The following is a 16,850-nucleotide window of genomic DNA, read 5'->3' as shown; positions in this document are numbered from 1 at the left end:
GTGCACCAGGCTGTTATGGTACTCTACACCAGGCTGTTATGGCACTGTGCACCAGGCTAATAGGGAGGCTGCACCAGGCTGCTATCGAACTGTACACCAGGCTGTTATGGCACAGTGCACCAGACTGTTTAGGGCAGGATGCACCGGATTGTTATTGCACTCTACACCAGGCTTTTATTGCACTGTGCACCAGGCTGTTAGGGCATGCTGCACCAGACTGTTACAGAACGCTGCACCAGGCTGTCATAGCAGTCTACACCAGGCTGTGATGGCACTGTGCACCAGGCTGTTTAGGGCAGACTGCACCAGACTATTATGGCACTCTACACCAGGCTGTTTAGGGTAGGCTGCACCAGACTGTTATGGCACTCTACACCAGGCTGTTATGGCACGCTGCACCAGGCTGCTATCACACGCTGCACCAGGCTGTTAAGGCACTCTACACCAGGGTGTCATGACATGTTGCACCAATCTGTTATGGCACACTGCACCAGGCTGTTATGGCATGCTGTACCAGGTTGTTAGGGCACCGTGCACCAGGATGTTATGGCACTCTATACCTGGCTGTTTTGGCACTGTGGACCAGGCTGTTATGGCACATTGCACCAGGCTGTTATGGCACATTGCACCAGACTGTTATGGCACATTGCACCAGACTGTTATGGCACTATGCACCAGACTTTTTAGGACAGGCTGCACCATACTGTTATGGCACTGTGTATAACACAACGGTCAAAATGTAAATTCCCAAAATGCAATATAAACACACAAGCTGCCACTAAATCAGTTCAGGTTAAAAAGGAATATATAGAACTAATGAATTAAAAGTATAATATTTTATTGAGGTATACACATAAAAAAATAACAAAAGTATAAAAAAGTACTTTAAAAAGCAGGAACCTTCAAATTCCCTACGTCTGAGCTTACCCAAATGTGTGGTGATTGCACTTAGCCCAATGATTAAATATATAGGTATAACCCTGGAAATAATCACCATATGCAGTATAACCATTAAATCAATTGATAGCAAAGTTAGGTGTCATTGAATAATATAAAGTGCCAGTGCATATAGAAACAAATTAATCCTAACTAATGCAAAAAAAGTAAATTACGAGGTCACCATAAACCAGGTGGTGTACATCAATATTTGCAAACAACAAAGCTGTCTCAAGATCCCTCTGTATATAGTGAATAGTAGGTTGAATTGTATAGGGAAATGAGATAGTGGTATGCAAAGAGGTATAGGGATTATAGGCTTATACTCACACAAATGGGAGCTTGTAGGGTACCAACCCCGACGACGCCGTTTCGCAAGTGCTTCTTCAGAGGGGGCGCCCCCTCTGAAGAAGCACTTGGCTGTTATAACACAAGGCTGTTATGGCACTGTGCACCAGACTGTTAGCACAGGCTGCACAAGGCTGTTAGGTCAGTGTGCACCAGGCTGTTTAGGATACGCTGCACCAGGCTGTTATGCCACTGTGCACCAGTCTCTTAGGGCATGCTGCACCGGGCTGTTATCACACGCTGCACCAGGCTGTTAGGCCAGGCTGTTATGGCACTCTACACCAGGGTGTTATGGCACTCTACACCAGGCTGTTATGGCAGGCTGCACCAGGCTGTTATAGCACTATGCACCAGGCTGTTAGGGCATGCTTCACAAGGCTATTAGAGCATTCTACACCAGGCTGATATGGCACTGTGCACCAGACTGTTTAGGGCAGGCAGCACCATACTGTTATGGCACTCTGCACTAGGCTGTAAGGGCCGGCTGCACCAGGCTTTTAGGGGAGGCTGCACCAGGCTATAATGGCACTGTGCACTAGGCTGTTAGGGCAGGCTGCACCATGCTGTTATTGGACTCTACACCAGGCTGTTATGGCACTGTGCACCAGGCTGTTTAGGGCAGGCTGCACCAGACTGTTATGGCACAGTGCACCAGGCTGTTAGGGTAGGCTGCAGCAGGATGTTATGGCACTGCGCACCATGCTGTCAGGGCACTGTGTGTAAGGTGCCCCAGCGAGGTAGTCGTGGGCGAGCTGTAGCCCCCTCTCGCTCTGGCACCCTGCAGACAATTCGTGTCCTCCCTCTGATGTGTGGCTGTGTATGTGGGGCTCTCCACTTACTTCAAACCATCCGATCGCGGCTGTCTCCAGGCATTTCTCTTCTGGGACCAGGGCAGCAATAAATTCAGAGGACACGAGGTTCTTAACCATAACTTGGACTTTACTTGGGGAAGAGGAATATGTACAGTATTTACAGGCAGATATAATGGATAAGGCCCGACAGGTTATTATCTCCCTCACAGGTGCTGGCAACATCTTCAGCCCTGGTTCCCTCTTTAAGTGAAGCATCTCTGTGACTCTAATCTCTAGCCCAAGAGACTCTTCTGCAATACCAACAGTGTTCCGGTTCCAATATCTCCCCCACGTCTTAGCCTGGAGTCCTATTTATCTTCCTCTGCTTCCTGCAGACTAGAAGTGCCCCAGGTCCTCAATACCTCTGTTGAGTTTCTCCGGCTGGCTAACAGGACTCTTGCGTAGGGAGACTTTTACACTGGTGATCCCACTGTCTGAGGGTATGGAGCTCCCGTCTACCCTAGCAGCCACCATATAGTCAGGCTGCCTGTACAGTTCACTGTCCTATCTCTTACTACTCATCACTTCCTGCTTCTGGAAACTAAACAGGGATTTTCCAAAAGTGCCCACCCTCTGTGGGCTGCCATCACACAGCATTAACCCCATCACTGTCTGTAACACTGCTAGCAGACTCAACCTGACATCTGCACCCGTGACAGTGGCATCTTGTGGCTGGTTACAGGTACTGCAGCCCACAGGGAGTTATGCCAGGAACAAGCTCTATAACACTCAAGGCTTGATCAGGGCACTAAGTTCCCCCCTCCACTCTACTGACTGGACCACTAGAGCTAACCCCTTAGCTTGGCCCACCAACAGTTTAGAGAGGTCTAACTACAGGAACACTTTTGTTAACTACCTCAGTGCCAAAGGAAGGCTATGTCCTTCCCCACTATTACATTCCTCGACACTTTAATGTTGGTCGTCCCCGACCATACTAAACAATCAATAATGATCAGCAGCTATGACATCATATCACATTGCTACATTTTGTAACATACCTGGCGGCGCCCTTGCATGGTGGTCCATCTCCCACTGTGCAAGAGCGCGCACTTGGTCTCCAGTCCAGAATGTCTCTCTGGCTTCCCTCCATGCTGTCTGTTTGTGTCTGTTTCTGCTGCTTAAGGGCGGCGCCCGATCGCTTCCTGCTTTTTGTACCTGCTGTGGGTCACACCCCTTGTGCGTCCTCAGCCTATTGCTGTCTGTCACCTGGTATATAACCCAGCTGCTCCAATCAATCCCTGCCTGAGCATTGTGCTTCATTCAGTGTGTGCTTGCACTCTGAAGGTGCCAGGTCCCGTTCTGTGTTTCTCTTGTCTGCCTGTCCTGGAGGCTGTATTTCCAGGCCTGTCTGAACACGCTCCTAGCCTGTTCCTCCCGCCTTCTAGGGGCCGATTACCTAGACCCGCTCCTGTATCTTGTCTGTCCTGTCTGAACACGCTCCTAGCCTGTTCCCCCCGCCTTCTAGGGGCCGATTACCTAGACCCGCTCCTGTATCTTGTCTGTCCTGTCTGAACACGCTCCTAGCCTGTTCCTCCCGCCTTCTAGGGGCCGATTACCTAGACCCGCTCCTGTATCTTGTCTGTCCTGTCTGAACACGCTCCTTGCCTGTTCGTCCCGCCTCTCTGGGGGCCGTATTCCCAGACCCGCTCCTGTATCCCGCTGCAGTGTCGGTCTCTTCCGTACACTCAGTTCCAGTCTGAACTCTCTCCTATCCTTTACCTGTTTTGCCTCTATGTCCGTTCCTTTCCTTTTTCTGCAGAGTCTGAACTCGTACCTAACTCCTGCTTGTTGTCTCTGTACTCCCGTTTGTGAGTTTGTGGTCCACTCGCTGCTTCACTGCGGGTGCCCTGTGGGTGTCTGGCTCTGCCTTTCCCTTCCTGTCTGTTCCGTGTGAACAGAGCCCTGTCCGTCCTGCTCTGACTCCTTGCTCACTGCTCCGGCAGCCTTGCTCCGCTCTGACCCTTTTGCTCACTGCTCCGGCAATCTCGCTCCACTCTTATCCTTTTGCTTACTGCTCCAGCAGTCTTGCTCTGACTCCTTGCTCACTGCTCCAGGCGGCCTCGTCCTGCTCTGACTCCTTGCTCACTGCTCCAGCAGTCTCGCTCAGCTCTGACCCTTTGCTCACCACTCCTGGCGGTCTCGTCCTGCTCTGCTCTTGCTCACCGCTCCAGGCGGTCTCATCCTGTTCTGCTCTTGCTCACCGCTCCAGGCGGTCTCGTCCTGCTCTGCTCTTGCTCACCGCTCCAGGCGGTCTCGTCCTGCTTTGCTCTTGCTCACCGCTCCAGGCGGTCTCGTCCTGCTCTGCTCTTGCTCACCGCTCCAGGCGGTCTCGTCCTGCTCTGCTCTTGCTCACCGCTCCAGGCGGTCTCGTCCTGCTCTGTTCTTGCTCACCGCTCCAGGCGGTCTCGTCCTGCCCTGCTCTTGCTCACCGCTCCAGGCGGTCTCGTCCTGCCCTGCTCTTGCTCACCGCTCCGGGCGGTCTCGTCCTGCCCTGCTCTCGCTCACCTCTCTGGGCGGCCTCACTCTGCTGTGTTTGTCCGCCACATCTGTGGTTCTGTTCCAGAGTCCCAGTGTGTACTGGGTCCTATCCCGCCTGTGTTCCTACCTGCTAGTGCCTTCCTGTCTGCACTCTAGCCGTGCTTGCCTGTACCCCCCTGCCTGCATACCAGCCGTGCCTGCCTATTCCCACCAGTCTGTGAGCCAGCCTAACCAGTCTGTTCCTGTATTCCCCTGTGTGGGTCAACAGCCGTGTCCGGGGTCTGTCCTGGAGTAGCACCTGGTCCCTCTGCTCGGTTCCTCCTTGGTGCACTGGCGTCGTATGCCGTCGTGCGACCCTGGTCGGATCGGGTGAATACCTAGTTACGCCCCTCCAGGCATTCACTCTCCGGCACGGTCCAGTGGAATCACACGCACATGCCGCTCAGCCCGGGCGTGTGCATTACACATTTACTAAAATATTTTAGTACACGACTGGTCCTGAAGTCTTCTTCTTGAGTAGGAGACCAGCCCTTCTCGGTTAAGGGCCCCGGAACTGCAATTCAGGACAGTCCATTATCAACTCTCAAACTTCTCCTTCTTCTTCAAACTTCTTCTTCGAAGGCTGCATTCTGAGGCATACGGTCACAGGGAGCACCCCATGAGTCACTTTCTTCTTGGCCCTAGCGTGGGTCACCGGTTCTTCCCGCTAGGCCGCAAGTCTCTTAGATTTAGAGGACAGTCATCCTCACAGTGTGCCTCAGTGTTTCAAATTCCAGCAGAAAAAGGTGCAACAAGCGCAACAAAAATAAAAATAAAAACAAAAAGAGCAGCTCTCTTGAGCACACAACTTAGTGCTGCTTAAGGCCTTCCTGGCCTGGGAGGTAGGGAAACAGTCCTCCATTTTTCGACTTAACTCAACATGGGGCACTCCGCCCCCACTGGGAAACAGTCCCAGAAACAGGACCACAGCTGGTGGATCCTAGTAGAGGAAGAAGTAGAAGGTCAACGGACCTTTTAGCCAACTAGCTCACTTCTTCCGGGCCTCCTTCTGCTCCTTCATAAAGGCGGCCCATGCTGTAGATGAAGGTGGATTTTTCCACCTCCAAGGCTGATCAGGGTACCTACTGGGCCCAGGTTCCTCATCCGAGGACGTGGCACTGCCGCAGCCAACCTGGGTAGGGCCATAGCTGGTAACTGTGAAATTGTGAACCACATTACTGGTGCCAGCCTGAAATCTTCTGGCAGCTCCCTGCTCAACTGCCTCAGCCCCTTCTGGGTGTTTGATTGCTGAGTCAGCATCAGGCGCCTCACTGAGAGAGTTGGCTCTACTGCAGCTCGTGAAGTCTTCCTCCTCTTCACTTACGATGTCTTCCCACTGTTGTTTCCTTCATTCGTCCTCCTGCAGGACACCGGCCTTGGGAGGGGGTAAGAATCCTTTAGGGGCTTCTCTAGCCCAGCGCTGCAGGGCCTCTCTCTTGGCCCTTCGCCGGAGGACCTTCTCGTCCTTCTCAAGGACATCCTCCCACTCATACGGTCGGGTGAGCGCAGCCACGTACCACCCCCTGGAACATTCACACTTTACAAAGTGTACTATGTCTCCCACACGCAGATTGTGGAGACGGTCGGGCAGATAGTCCCGCTTAATCACTTCGCGGGTCACGAACACCTCGTGCCCGGTCCACTCCTCTTCCAGAAACCCGTACCCCTCACGGATGCGGAACTCTATGACCCGCCCCCGGGGCTGGGAAGCCTCCACCGACTCCCTCCGCGCCGCGTTGGACCCTTCCAGCCAGCCTCTCAGGAAGGTATCGGTCCATCGCCGCTGTTCCCGTGGCGTCATCGGGGGATTGCGGGTAGTCCACTTCAGACTACCGAGCTCGGTGTAACGCTTCGCCGAGGGGGCGTTTGGGCCTCTAGTGCCAACTGCCACAAATTTTCCCGTGCGGCCTTCCTTCTAGGAGGCCTCGCCTCCGCATCAGCTTCCTCAGGCCTAGGGGCCTCCGCCGCTGCCCCGGGAGTTGTCATTAGTGGCTCCGCAAGCGGGACCAGCCACCAGGGTATGGGCCGCTCACCTTCATCAGGCCATGCTGTGGCAGCTGCTTCGGCCCCACCGGGATGTCCTTCGCCATCCGCCGAGGAGGAAGCATCTTCCGGCATCCGGCTCCAACTCCACACACGCAGTTCATGGATGAGCAGACCCATCTCCGGGTTAGGCCTAGTGGACCACTGGATGGCCACTGGGGGCAAAGGCAAAGACTCACGGGCAGCGTCCGCGGGTGAGTGACTTCCGATTGCGGCCCCTGGGGTGATCAGCTTTAGGATTTCCTCCTCACCGCTCATCTCGGACAGGTCATCCGATCCTCCGGCTGCCATCTTCCTAGAGCGTCCACTGCAGCACCTCCTTCCTCTCATGCCCTGGACAGGAAATGGCGCTGACTGCTTCCCGATGATGCGCGTCCTGCGCGTCCAACTCGTCACTCTCGGCAGCTCCGCCTTCAGCCGCGCCCCTTCTCTGTGCGCGCTGATACTCACTGGGCCGGACTTCACTTTGCACCGCACCTTCTTCTTCACTGGATGTCCCATCCTGGGACGCATCTTCACTGCTGGGCCCATCCTTCTTTGGGCCGGAACTCGTAGGGGCTGGACATCTTTTCGCGCTCTCCGGCGCCGTCCACTCCCACGATAAGCGGTTCTTCTCCTAGACTTTACCGCTGCTGTCACCATCTTGGAATCCATGCTTCGGGCCGCCATCTTGGGCCGCATGCCTTCCAACACTTTCTCTTCAGTGTTCTGCGTCGGCTCTTCCCCGTTTTTTTCATGCAAGGAGCTCGCATCCTGCCAACTACGCCAAATGTAAGGTGCCCCAGCGATGTAGTCGTGGGCGAGCTGTAGCCCCCTCTTGCTCTGGCACCCTACAGACAATTTGTGTCCTCCCTCTGATGTGTGGCTGTGTATGTGGGGCTCTCCACTTACTTCAAACCATCCGATCGCGGCTGTCTCCAGGCATTTCTCTTCTGGGACCATGGCAGCAATAAATTCAGAGGACACGAGGTTCTTAACCATAACTTGGACTTTACTTGGGGAAGAGGAATATGTACAGTATTTACAGGCAGATATAATGGATAAGGCCCGACAGGTTATTATCTCCCTCACAGGTGCTGGCAACATCTTCAGCCCTGGTTCCCTCTTTAAGTGAAGCATCTCTGTGACTCTAATCTCTAGCCCAAGAGACTCTTCTGCAATACCTACAGTGTTCAGGATCCAATATCTCCCCCACGTCTTAGCCTGGAGTCCTATTTATCTTCCTCTGCTTCCTGCAGACTAGAAGTGCCCCGGGTCCTCAATACCTCTGTTGAGTTTCTCCGGCCAGCTAACAGGACTCTTGCATAGGGAGACTTTTACACTGGTGATCCCACTGTCTGAGTGTATGGAGCTCCCGTCTTCCCTAGCAGTCACCATATAGTCAGGCTGCCCATACAGTTCACTGTCATATCTCTTACTACTCATCACTTCCTGCTTCTGGAAACTAAACAGGGATTTTCCTAAAGTGCCCACCCTCTGTGGGCTGCCATCACACAGCATTAACCCCATCACTGTCTGTAACACTGCTAGCAGACTCAACCTAACATCTGCACCCGTGACAGTGGCATCTTGTGGCTGGTTACAGGTACTGCAGCCCACAAGGAATTATGCCAGGAACAAGCTCTATAACACTCAAGGCTTGATCAGGGCACTAAGTTCCCCCCTCCACTCTACTGACTGGACCACTAGAGCTCACCCCTTATCTTGGCCCACCAACAGTATAGAGAGGTCTAACTACAGGAACACTTTCGTTAGCCTTCCTCTGGCACTGAGGTAGTTATGTCCTTCCCCACTATTACATGTGCACCAGGCTAGGAGGGCAGGCTGCACCAGACTGTTATGGCAGTCTACACCAGGCTGTTATGGCACTGTGCACCAGACTGTTAGCACAGGCTGCACCAGGCTCTTAGGGCATGCTGCACCAGACTGTTTAGAATACGCTGCACCAGGCTGTTATCAGGCGCTGCACCAGGCTGTTAGGGCAGGCTGTTATGGCACGCTGCACCAATCTGTTATGGCACGCTGCACCAATCTGTTATGGCACGCTGCACCAGGCTGTTAGGGCACTGTGCAGCAGGATGTTATGGCACTGTCCACCAGACTGTTATGGCACTGTGCACAAAGCTGTTAGGGTAGGCTGTTATAGCACTGTGCACCAGGCTCAAATTAAAATGACAGCACAACTAGTGATCCTGTTTTTATGTAGGCCGGGTCATGTGTTGTGCTAGCCAATCACAGCATGCCAAGTCTTGGCATGGCTGTGATGGCTCAGAAAGTGTCCACAGCTTAAAAGCTTGTGAATTGGCTGCAGCCTTTCAACAAACTTTATTCGGCACAGAACTCGAACAGTAAAGCGGACTTCCGTTAAAAAGTCCGTGTTCGGAGTTTGGCACTGGACACTAGGTGTCCGGTACGAACCCCGAACTTCACAGTTTGGGTTCACTCATCCATACATATAACCAGTGTAAATGCAGTTGGCTTGCAATGGCCTGTAGTTTGTTCTCTAACTGACAAGTCATTGTGTAGTTTTTGTCTTATAATGACCATTATATAGTTGAACTCTTAGTACATCACCAAAATGACAGAATTGTTTTCATGTTAGGCAAATTACGTGTTTGCCCAGGGCCTAGTTTTTGTTTCCAGAAAACAGTATCAAAAGGAAACCTGGCAGTGGAAATATTTTGCCTCATTGTCGATATTGGGCAAAGCATTTATTTATATTGAATGTTATGTCCTAATATATACAGAACGTTGTGGCTATTTACAGCACTATAATACTGTTTCTCTTCCCTGGAATTAATCTGTATGATTAATGCAATGCAGGAAAAAGTTATGTGAGTGATTTATAGGAGTATTGTATGAATACTCCATACTCAATACTACACATTGTTTTGACAATATTATTCTGGTGCTCTATTCTAGTATTATTTTAGTACTATATGGTGGTAGTATTGGGTTACATATGACAGTAATATGTGAACATTCGATGATGGGATTATTTTTGTTGTATTTGTGCACCTAATGCCAATAATTGAACATTGCATGTCAGTATTAACAGTATTTATAATATTATTGTATGGATGCTTTATGGAGGAACCCCTTCACGACATTTGACATAAGTTTACGTCATGGTTGGGAAGGCGTTCCCGCAAAATTACGTAAATTTAAAAAAAAAGTGAAATAAAACGCAATCCAAAAGCCGAACGGTAATAAACATGGTATTGCTTAAAACGCCATCTTGTTCTGCAAAAATAAGCTGTCACACAGCTCCATCAGCAGAGCAATAAAAAAGTTATAGCTCTCAGAATACAGCGATGCAAAAACAATTATTTTTTTTATAAAATAATTTTTATACAGACTGACTCTCTGTGTACCTGTTAATTCATGTACTGGACTGGTTGTCATACTAGGAATCACATGACTATGCTTTCTATAATGAAGTAAAGTAAGTGTATAGATGTAACTGAAGTGGGACTAAATAAATTATACAGCAGAATATTGATGATTAGTAAGCATTATACTGTATGGGTAAAAATTGCTGGAGTGCTTCAAGTCTTATAGTTATTTATTAGGATAACTAATCTGTCATTTTCTCCTTTCATCAATATTTAGGAATTCTGGAATGTTTATGATTTCTTCTACACACGGTACAGTTTGCATCAACGTGCATGCCAGCATAAAATTGGAAACAGCATTGAAATAATGTATGTATAAAAAATCCTTATGGCCACTTTACTCATTTTTGGTCAGTTTTTTGCATTATTATATGTAAGAAAAAAAATTAAGATTAACGGATATGTCAGGGAAATATTGAGAAATATTGAAAATATTCTTTCTCCCACTGTCATAGATATTAAGAAGTCTTTCTCCCAAGCCCCTCTTCACCCCTCCCTTATCCCCCATCTGTCATAGGAGAGTTGACAGTCCAGCATCTGTCTCTCTGCAATTTATCACTCACAGCTGAAGTAGCTTAAACAAATGCTGGCACACAAGAGGTGCCACCAACCTACTTAAAATGCGAGTGTGTTTTCCCCTGGCAGGCAGGGAATGATTAGACGCAGGCTTGCGACAATTTGCATGTAGCTGAGGAAGTTTCATTCCCAGGACTTCAAAAGGGGTTTAACACAGACTCCAGGATGTACGGCTCCTATTCAAAATATGGAATAACTAAAAATCCATAATTCTGATAATGATGGGACCCATATTTTTAGTGGCAGGGTTAGCCAAGCAACAAGGTGCTTATTTTTTCATAGCCGTAAGCCCCTCCGGGGGGCGGTGGCGCAATAGTAACAAAATAGCAGATCACAAGTACGCTATGTGTGGTCTCTAAATAAAGTTAAAATCATAATAGAAAATATGGTATCACTTTTGGGGGTCTGGGATCAACCAGCGATAAGTTATCCCAAAAAATCCGGTATCTTAAATAAAATGTGCAGACTGGAGACCATTCATTGCGGGAGATATATTTATTACATGCAACAGATCCTGTTCGATAACAGTCTAATCAAGCAGAATGTCTCCCCGCCACCTATATTGAATCATTTCACTGATCATATAGTAAGTTTCTGCTTTAATCCTTATTATTTTATGTATTGTATTGTCCCCTTTTGTAACATCTTGTATATTTTTCATAACACTGCCTCCCTTTTGGATTAAATATAAAATTTAATAGTTCTGTTTCTTTTGTTCTGTAATCGTTCCCTCCCTTGAAGCCATATACGCTACCAGAACGCAGGTGTCCGCCCAGGCCTGTATTATATTTCAAATTTGTACGGTGGTGGCAGCGAATAATATTAATAATCAGGCTATCGTGAAGCTGACAGTGACCGTACGGGGGCGTATACACATATTCCATGCGTTGGAATCCAGAGGTGTGACACCATATGCTCACTGGTCGCTTGCCGATACCTATGTAGTGAGTAGTCGGGGCCAGCGACGGCAACGGCGAGATATTGCGTGATCTCCCCGATGTCGTCGCTGTGGAACCCTGACAGGATACAAAAATTGTTATCTTCTTAATAAATTTGCTTCTCTTTACTGTTACATTATAAATTACGATAGTGTAGCCAAAAGTAATCTCAGGCCATGCTTATATGTAGCGTAAATGCTGCGTTTTTTGCTGCTACTTTTTATTTGCATTTTTCCTCCAGTCATCCACATAAAATGCTCAGTAACAATCTTCTCTGATTGCGGCATTTTTATGATTTTTTTGCCGCATTTCCCCCTTAATTTAATGCATTTTTGGTGCATATTTGAAGAAGCATTTTGTTATTCAATTTTTAGCATGTAAAAGCTTTGATGCTATGCTTAAAACCACTGCGTTTTTACATACAGTATGTTTTTTCAGGCTCTCCATAGAATCCTACAAACAAAAAAGGCACCAAAGAACGTACATTCTGCAGTGTCTTGAAAAACACAGTGGGGATGAGTTTTTATGAAATCACATCCACTTTGCAAGCACAGTTAAAAGCAGCAAAATTTTCTGCACAAAAAAATTCAGTGGGAAAAAAAGCAGTATTTCCACTTCAAAGGAGCATGGCTTTAAAGTTTATTTATGCAACGTTTATTTATAGAAGTTAACAGTGTAACATTTAACTAGACTCTTCATCTGATAAAATACACATATGATATGAGTATTCAGCATGTCTTATGAAGGTTTAAAAAAAAAAAAAAAAGGACGAATAACACTGGGATATGGGAATGAATGGAGAAGGAACAGGTTTTAAAAAGCAGCATTTCATTGCCGTACTATAACAAGTATGATTTTTGTATTATATCTTGTAATAATTATGCAGTTATGTAAAATATATAGTTCATAAAATGAAGTAGTAGATTTTAGATAACTGCATAATTAAAATCATAACTAGAAATAAGCGAACTTTTAAATGTTTGGCTCGTACCAGCTCGGCGAACTTCCCGATGTTCGCCAAATAATTTGTCAAATGGTTGGTCGAACATACGGATCACACTGAATGTCCTGTCTGTTAGGTATGAGAAGATCCAACAAAGGGCCAAGTCTGTAATGCTAAGAGATCAGAAAGTCTGTAGTAAGAGGGAATGGTCCACTGTGTCGAAAGCAGATGCCAGGTCCAGGTGGACTAACTGGTGTCACTTGGATTTGGCAGTTAGTAGGTCGTTGGTGACTTTAGTCACTACAGTTTCAGTGAAAAGGTGCAGTCAGAAGCCAGATTGTAAGCGGTCAAAGAGGGAGCAGGAGAAGTGGGAGGACAGTTGAAAATGGATGTTTTGTCCCACTAGATTTGAGGCATAGGGGAGAAGTGATATGGGGCGATAGCTAGACACAGAGGATAGGTGAAGGGAGGGCTTTTTGAGGATGGGTGTGATCGAGGTATGTTTGAAGCATGAGGAGAAGACCCCAGTTGTTAGTGACTGGTTGAAGAGGTGGGTTAGGGTTGGGATGAAGACTGTGGTAAGGTTTGGAATGAGGTGGGATGGGATTGAGTCAAGTTCACATTTGGTGAGATGTGATTTGAGAGTAAAGAGGATAGCGGAGAAGCTGGTTTTGGAGGAGGAGAGTTGAGTAGTTATGAGGAGGGGCTGTGTGGACTTTAAGCAACAGCTTTGCCTTAAGTTGTCAATCTTCTGCTTGAAGAATGAGTTAAAGTCTTCAGCTGAAATGAGAGTAGAGGAAGAGAGAGCTGGTGGATGGAGGAGAGAATTGAAAGTACTGAATAGCTGTTTAGGGTTGTGAGACAGGGATGATATGAGAGATGAAAAGTAGATACAAGTGCTTCTCATTAAATTAGAATATCATCAAAAAGTTAATTTACAGTATTTCAGTTCTTCAATACAAAAAGTGAAACTCATATTATATGGAGTCATTACAAACAGAGTGATCTATTTCAAGTGTTTATTTCTGTTAATGTTGATGATTATGGCTTACAGCCAATGAAAACACAAATGTCATTATCTCAGTAAATTAGAATACTTTATAACAACAGCTTGAAAAATGTTTTTAAAATCTGAACTGTGGCCTACTGAAATGTATGTTCAGTAAATGCACTCAATACTTGGTCGGGGCTCTTTTTGTATTAATTGCTGCATCAATGTGGCGTGGCATGAAGGTGATCAGCCTATGGCACTGCTGAGGTGTTATGGAAGTCCAGGTTGCTTTGACAGCAGTCTTCAGATTGTCTGGATTGTTGGGTCTGGTGTCTCTCATCTTCCTCTTGACAATACCGCATAGATTCTCTATGGGGTTAAGGTCAGGCGAGTTTGCTGACCAATCAACCACAGTGATACTGTTGTTTTTAAACCAGGTATTGGTACTTTTGGCAATGTGGACAGGTGCCAAGTCCTGCTAGAGAATGAAATTTCCATCTCCAAAAAGCTTGTCGGCAGAGGGAAGCATGAAGTGCTCTAAAATTTCCTGGTAGATGGCTGCGCTGACTTTGGTCCTGATAAAACACAGTGGACTTACACCAGAAGATGACATGGTTCCCCAAACCATTACTGATTGTGGAAACTTCACACTAGACCTCAAGCAGCTTGGATTGTGTGCCTCTCCACTCTTCCTCCAGACTCTAGGATCTTTATTTCCAAATGAAATGCAAAATTTACTTTCATCTGAAAACAACACCTTGGACTACTGAGCAACAGTCCAGGTCTTTTTCTCCTTGGCCCAGGTAAGACGCTTCTGGCGTTGTCTATTGGTCATGAGTGGCTTGACACAAGGAATGCGACACTTGTAGCCCATGTCCTGGATACATCTGTGTGTGGTGGCTCATGAAGCAAAGACTCCTGCAGCAGTCCACTCCTTGTGAATCTCCCCCAAATTTTTGAATGGCCTTTTCTTAACAAGCCTTTCAAGGCTGCTGTTATCTCGGTTGCTTGTGCACCTTTTTCTACCACACTATTTCCTTCCACTCAACTTTCCATTAATATGCTTGGATACAGCACTCTGTGAACAGCTAGCTTCTTTAGTAATGACTAGTGTTGAGTGAGAATGTTCTGTCCGAGTATGCTCGGGCCGAGCTCAGAGTATTTATAGCTACTCGGTGATATGGTTGAATCGCTCCCATGTGCATGATTTGCAACTGTTTGACAGCTTTATTACATGTGAGGAATGTGTAAGAAATAGACATTCCTCACATGTAATAAAGCTGTCAAACAGTTGCAAATCATGCACACGGGAGCGATTCAACCATATCACCGAGCAGCTATAAATACTCGGAGCTCGGCCCGAGCATACTCAGCGAAAGGGTTAATAGAACATACTCGCTCAACACTAGTAATGACCTTTTGTGGCTTACCCTCCTTGTGGAGTGTGTCAATGACTGCCTTTTGGACATCAGTCTTCCCCATGATTGTGGAGCCTACTGAAACAGACTAAGGGACCTTTTTAACCGCTTAGGAAGCCTTTGCAGGTGTTTTTTGTTAATTATTCTAACTTACTGAGATAATGACTTTTGTGTTTTCATTGGCTGTAAGCCATAATCATCAACATTAACAGAAATAAATACTTAAAATAGATTATGACATGGAGTTATGCAACCATGACAAGCACTGCATCCTCAGCCCCAACTCTGGCAGTGGCCAGTAGCGTTCATGGGTCTGAAGTTCGCAGGGGCGGCAAGTGTTGCCTAGCCTGGGTCTTTTTTGAGACCGCAAAAAATGACACAACTCACATTATTTGCCAACTTTGGTAAAAATGACAGAGCAGGGTAAAAAAAAATGCAATAATTTGACTACTACATGCGTGATCAACAAGCGTTAATCTGGGAATCGCACTGTGCTAAAATGCAGACTAGCGGGCCTCACCAACCACCAGCCGCCCCATCAAACGCATCTTCTTTTTCCTCCTCCGTCACCGTGGCAAATGTTCTCACACGGGTCTCCGGCCGCAGAACCTTGACTTGTTTTCCCGTTATAGTCAGGGTGAGTGAGAGCCCATCAGCTGTTACGGAAGTGGACATGCCTGCTGTTTTTGACTGATCTCAGACACCGAGCACACCACATGTTTCTCAATCCACCATAACATCACCGCCTGCACCTCTCTCATGGTCCAGCAGCTTGTCGTGTTCACCCTACTCCACCCTCTCTCAGCACAGTAGCTTGCCCTCAATCCCACAGTTGTGGTCACGTATAATATTGTTTCCTCCTACACATGCCAAAACAAAGAGCTTGAACTTCACCATCTCCAATCTGTTGGCCACGGAAATGCTGCCTTTCCGCCTGGTGGGTACAGACGTTTTCCAAGAGCTGATGTCTTGGAATCCCCAAGGCTTGTAGGGCGCTTGGGGATGGAGAACTAAACCACTACCTACCAGAAAATGGAGAACTAAGCTACTAGACAACAGCAGTTTTAGAACTAAACTACTAAACACCTAGGGTTGGAGAACAAAACAAATACACACCAGAACATGGAGAACTAAACTAATAGACAATAGAGGTTGGAGAACTAAACTAATAAACAGCTAGGGTTGGAGAACTAAACCAGTACACACCAGGGGATGGAGAACCACTAGACACCAAGGTGTCATTAGACACCAAGTCTTGAAATCCCCAAGGCTTGCGGGACAAACCTCTGTATCTAACACTTCCTCTAGTGCTTTTGCCTCCTCCACCCCCTCTAGGGCCTCCACCTGCGCCCTTAACCTCTGCCTTAATGAGACACGCGTTCCAACAGTACAGAGAGGTTTCTCCCCACCTCCGTGCTGCGCAGCCAGGGCTCGCCGCAATCAGGCAGTGTTTAAATTAATATGCCTTGGAGATCGCAGTCAGACAGATCAAGAGTTGTGGGCAGCTATCCATGCCGACTTTTAGCAATGGCTCTCTCCACTGAACCTGGAGCCAGGGAAGGCCGTGTGCGATAACGGTGCAAACTTGGAGGCGTCCCTACGCCGAGGCAACCTCACACACGTGCCATGCATGGCTCACATCCTCAACCTGATGATACAGCAATTTCTCTGCCACGATCCCAGCCTGGATGCTCTGCTGCAGAAACCATAGTCGCTGTGTGCTCACTTCCGCCATTAGCAACACGCAGGTCATCGACTTGCGTCACTACAGACATCTCTCGGCCTACTGGTTAACCGGTTGATATGTGATGTGCCGACACGGTGTAATTCAGGTCTGCACATGTAACAGTGACTGTGGCACCAGCGATAAGCCCTGAACCAGTATCTTATGTTG

At 47.7% G+C, this 16,850-nt stretch overlaps 1 protein-coding gene across 2 annotated transcripts in view; it reads left to right on the top strand.

The window, feature by feature from the left end:
* Nucleotides 1-16,850, top strand: part of LOC141272722 (deoxynucleoside triphosphate triphosphohydrolase SAMHD1-like) — a 203,678-nt gene that overhangs the window by 162,799 nt on the left and 24,029 nt on the right. For both annotated transcript variants that reach the window (XM_073683726.1, XM_073683725.1), the window contains one exon: nt 10,308-10,399. In XM_073683726.1, coding sequence (XP_073539827.1) covers nt 10,308-10,399 — 92 coding nt within the window. The remainder of the gene's footprint in view (nt 1-10,307; nt 10,400-16,850) is intronic.

This window comes from Phyllobates terribilis, unplaced genomic scaffold (genome assembly GCF_046119375.1).
Source record: "Phyllobates terribilis strain yellow unplaced genomic scaffold, ASM4611937v1 Scaffold_5__5_contigs__length_657084704, whole genome shotgun sequence".
Classification (NCBI taxonomy): Eukaryota; Metazoa; Chordata; class Amphibia; order Anura; family Dendrobatidae; genus Phyllobates; species Phyllobates terribilis.
The sequence above is the reverse complement of the archived record's forward strand: the minus strand, read 5'-3'. Positions and strand labels throughout refer to the sequence as shown.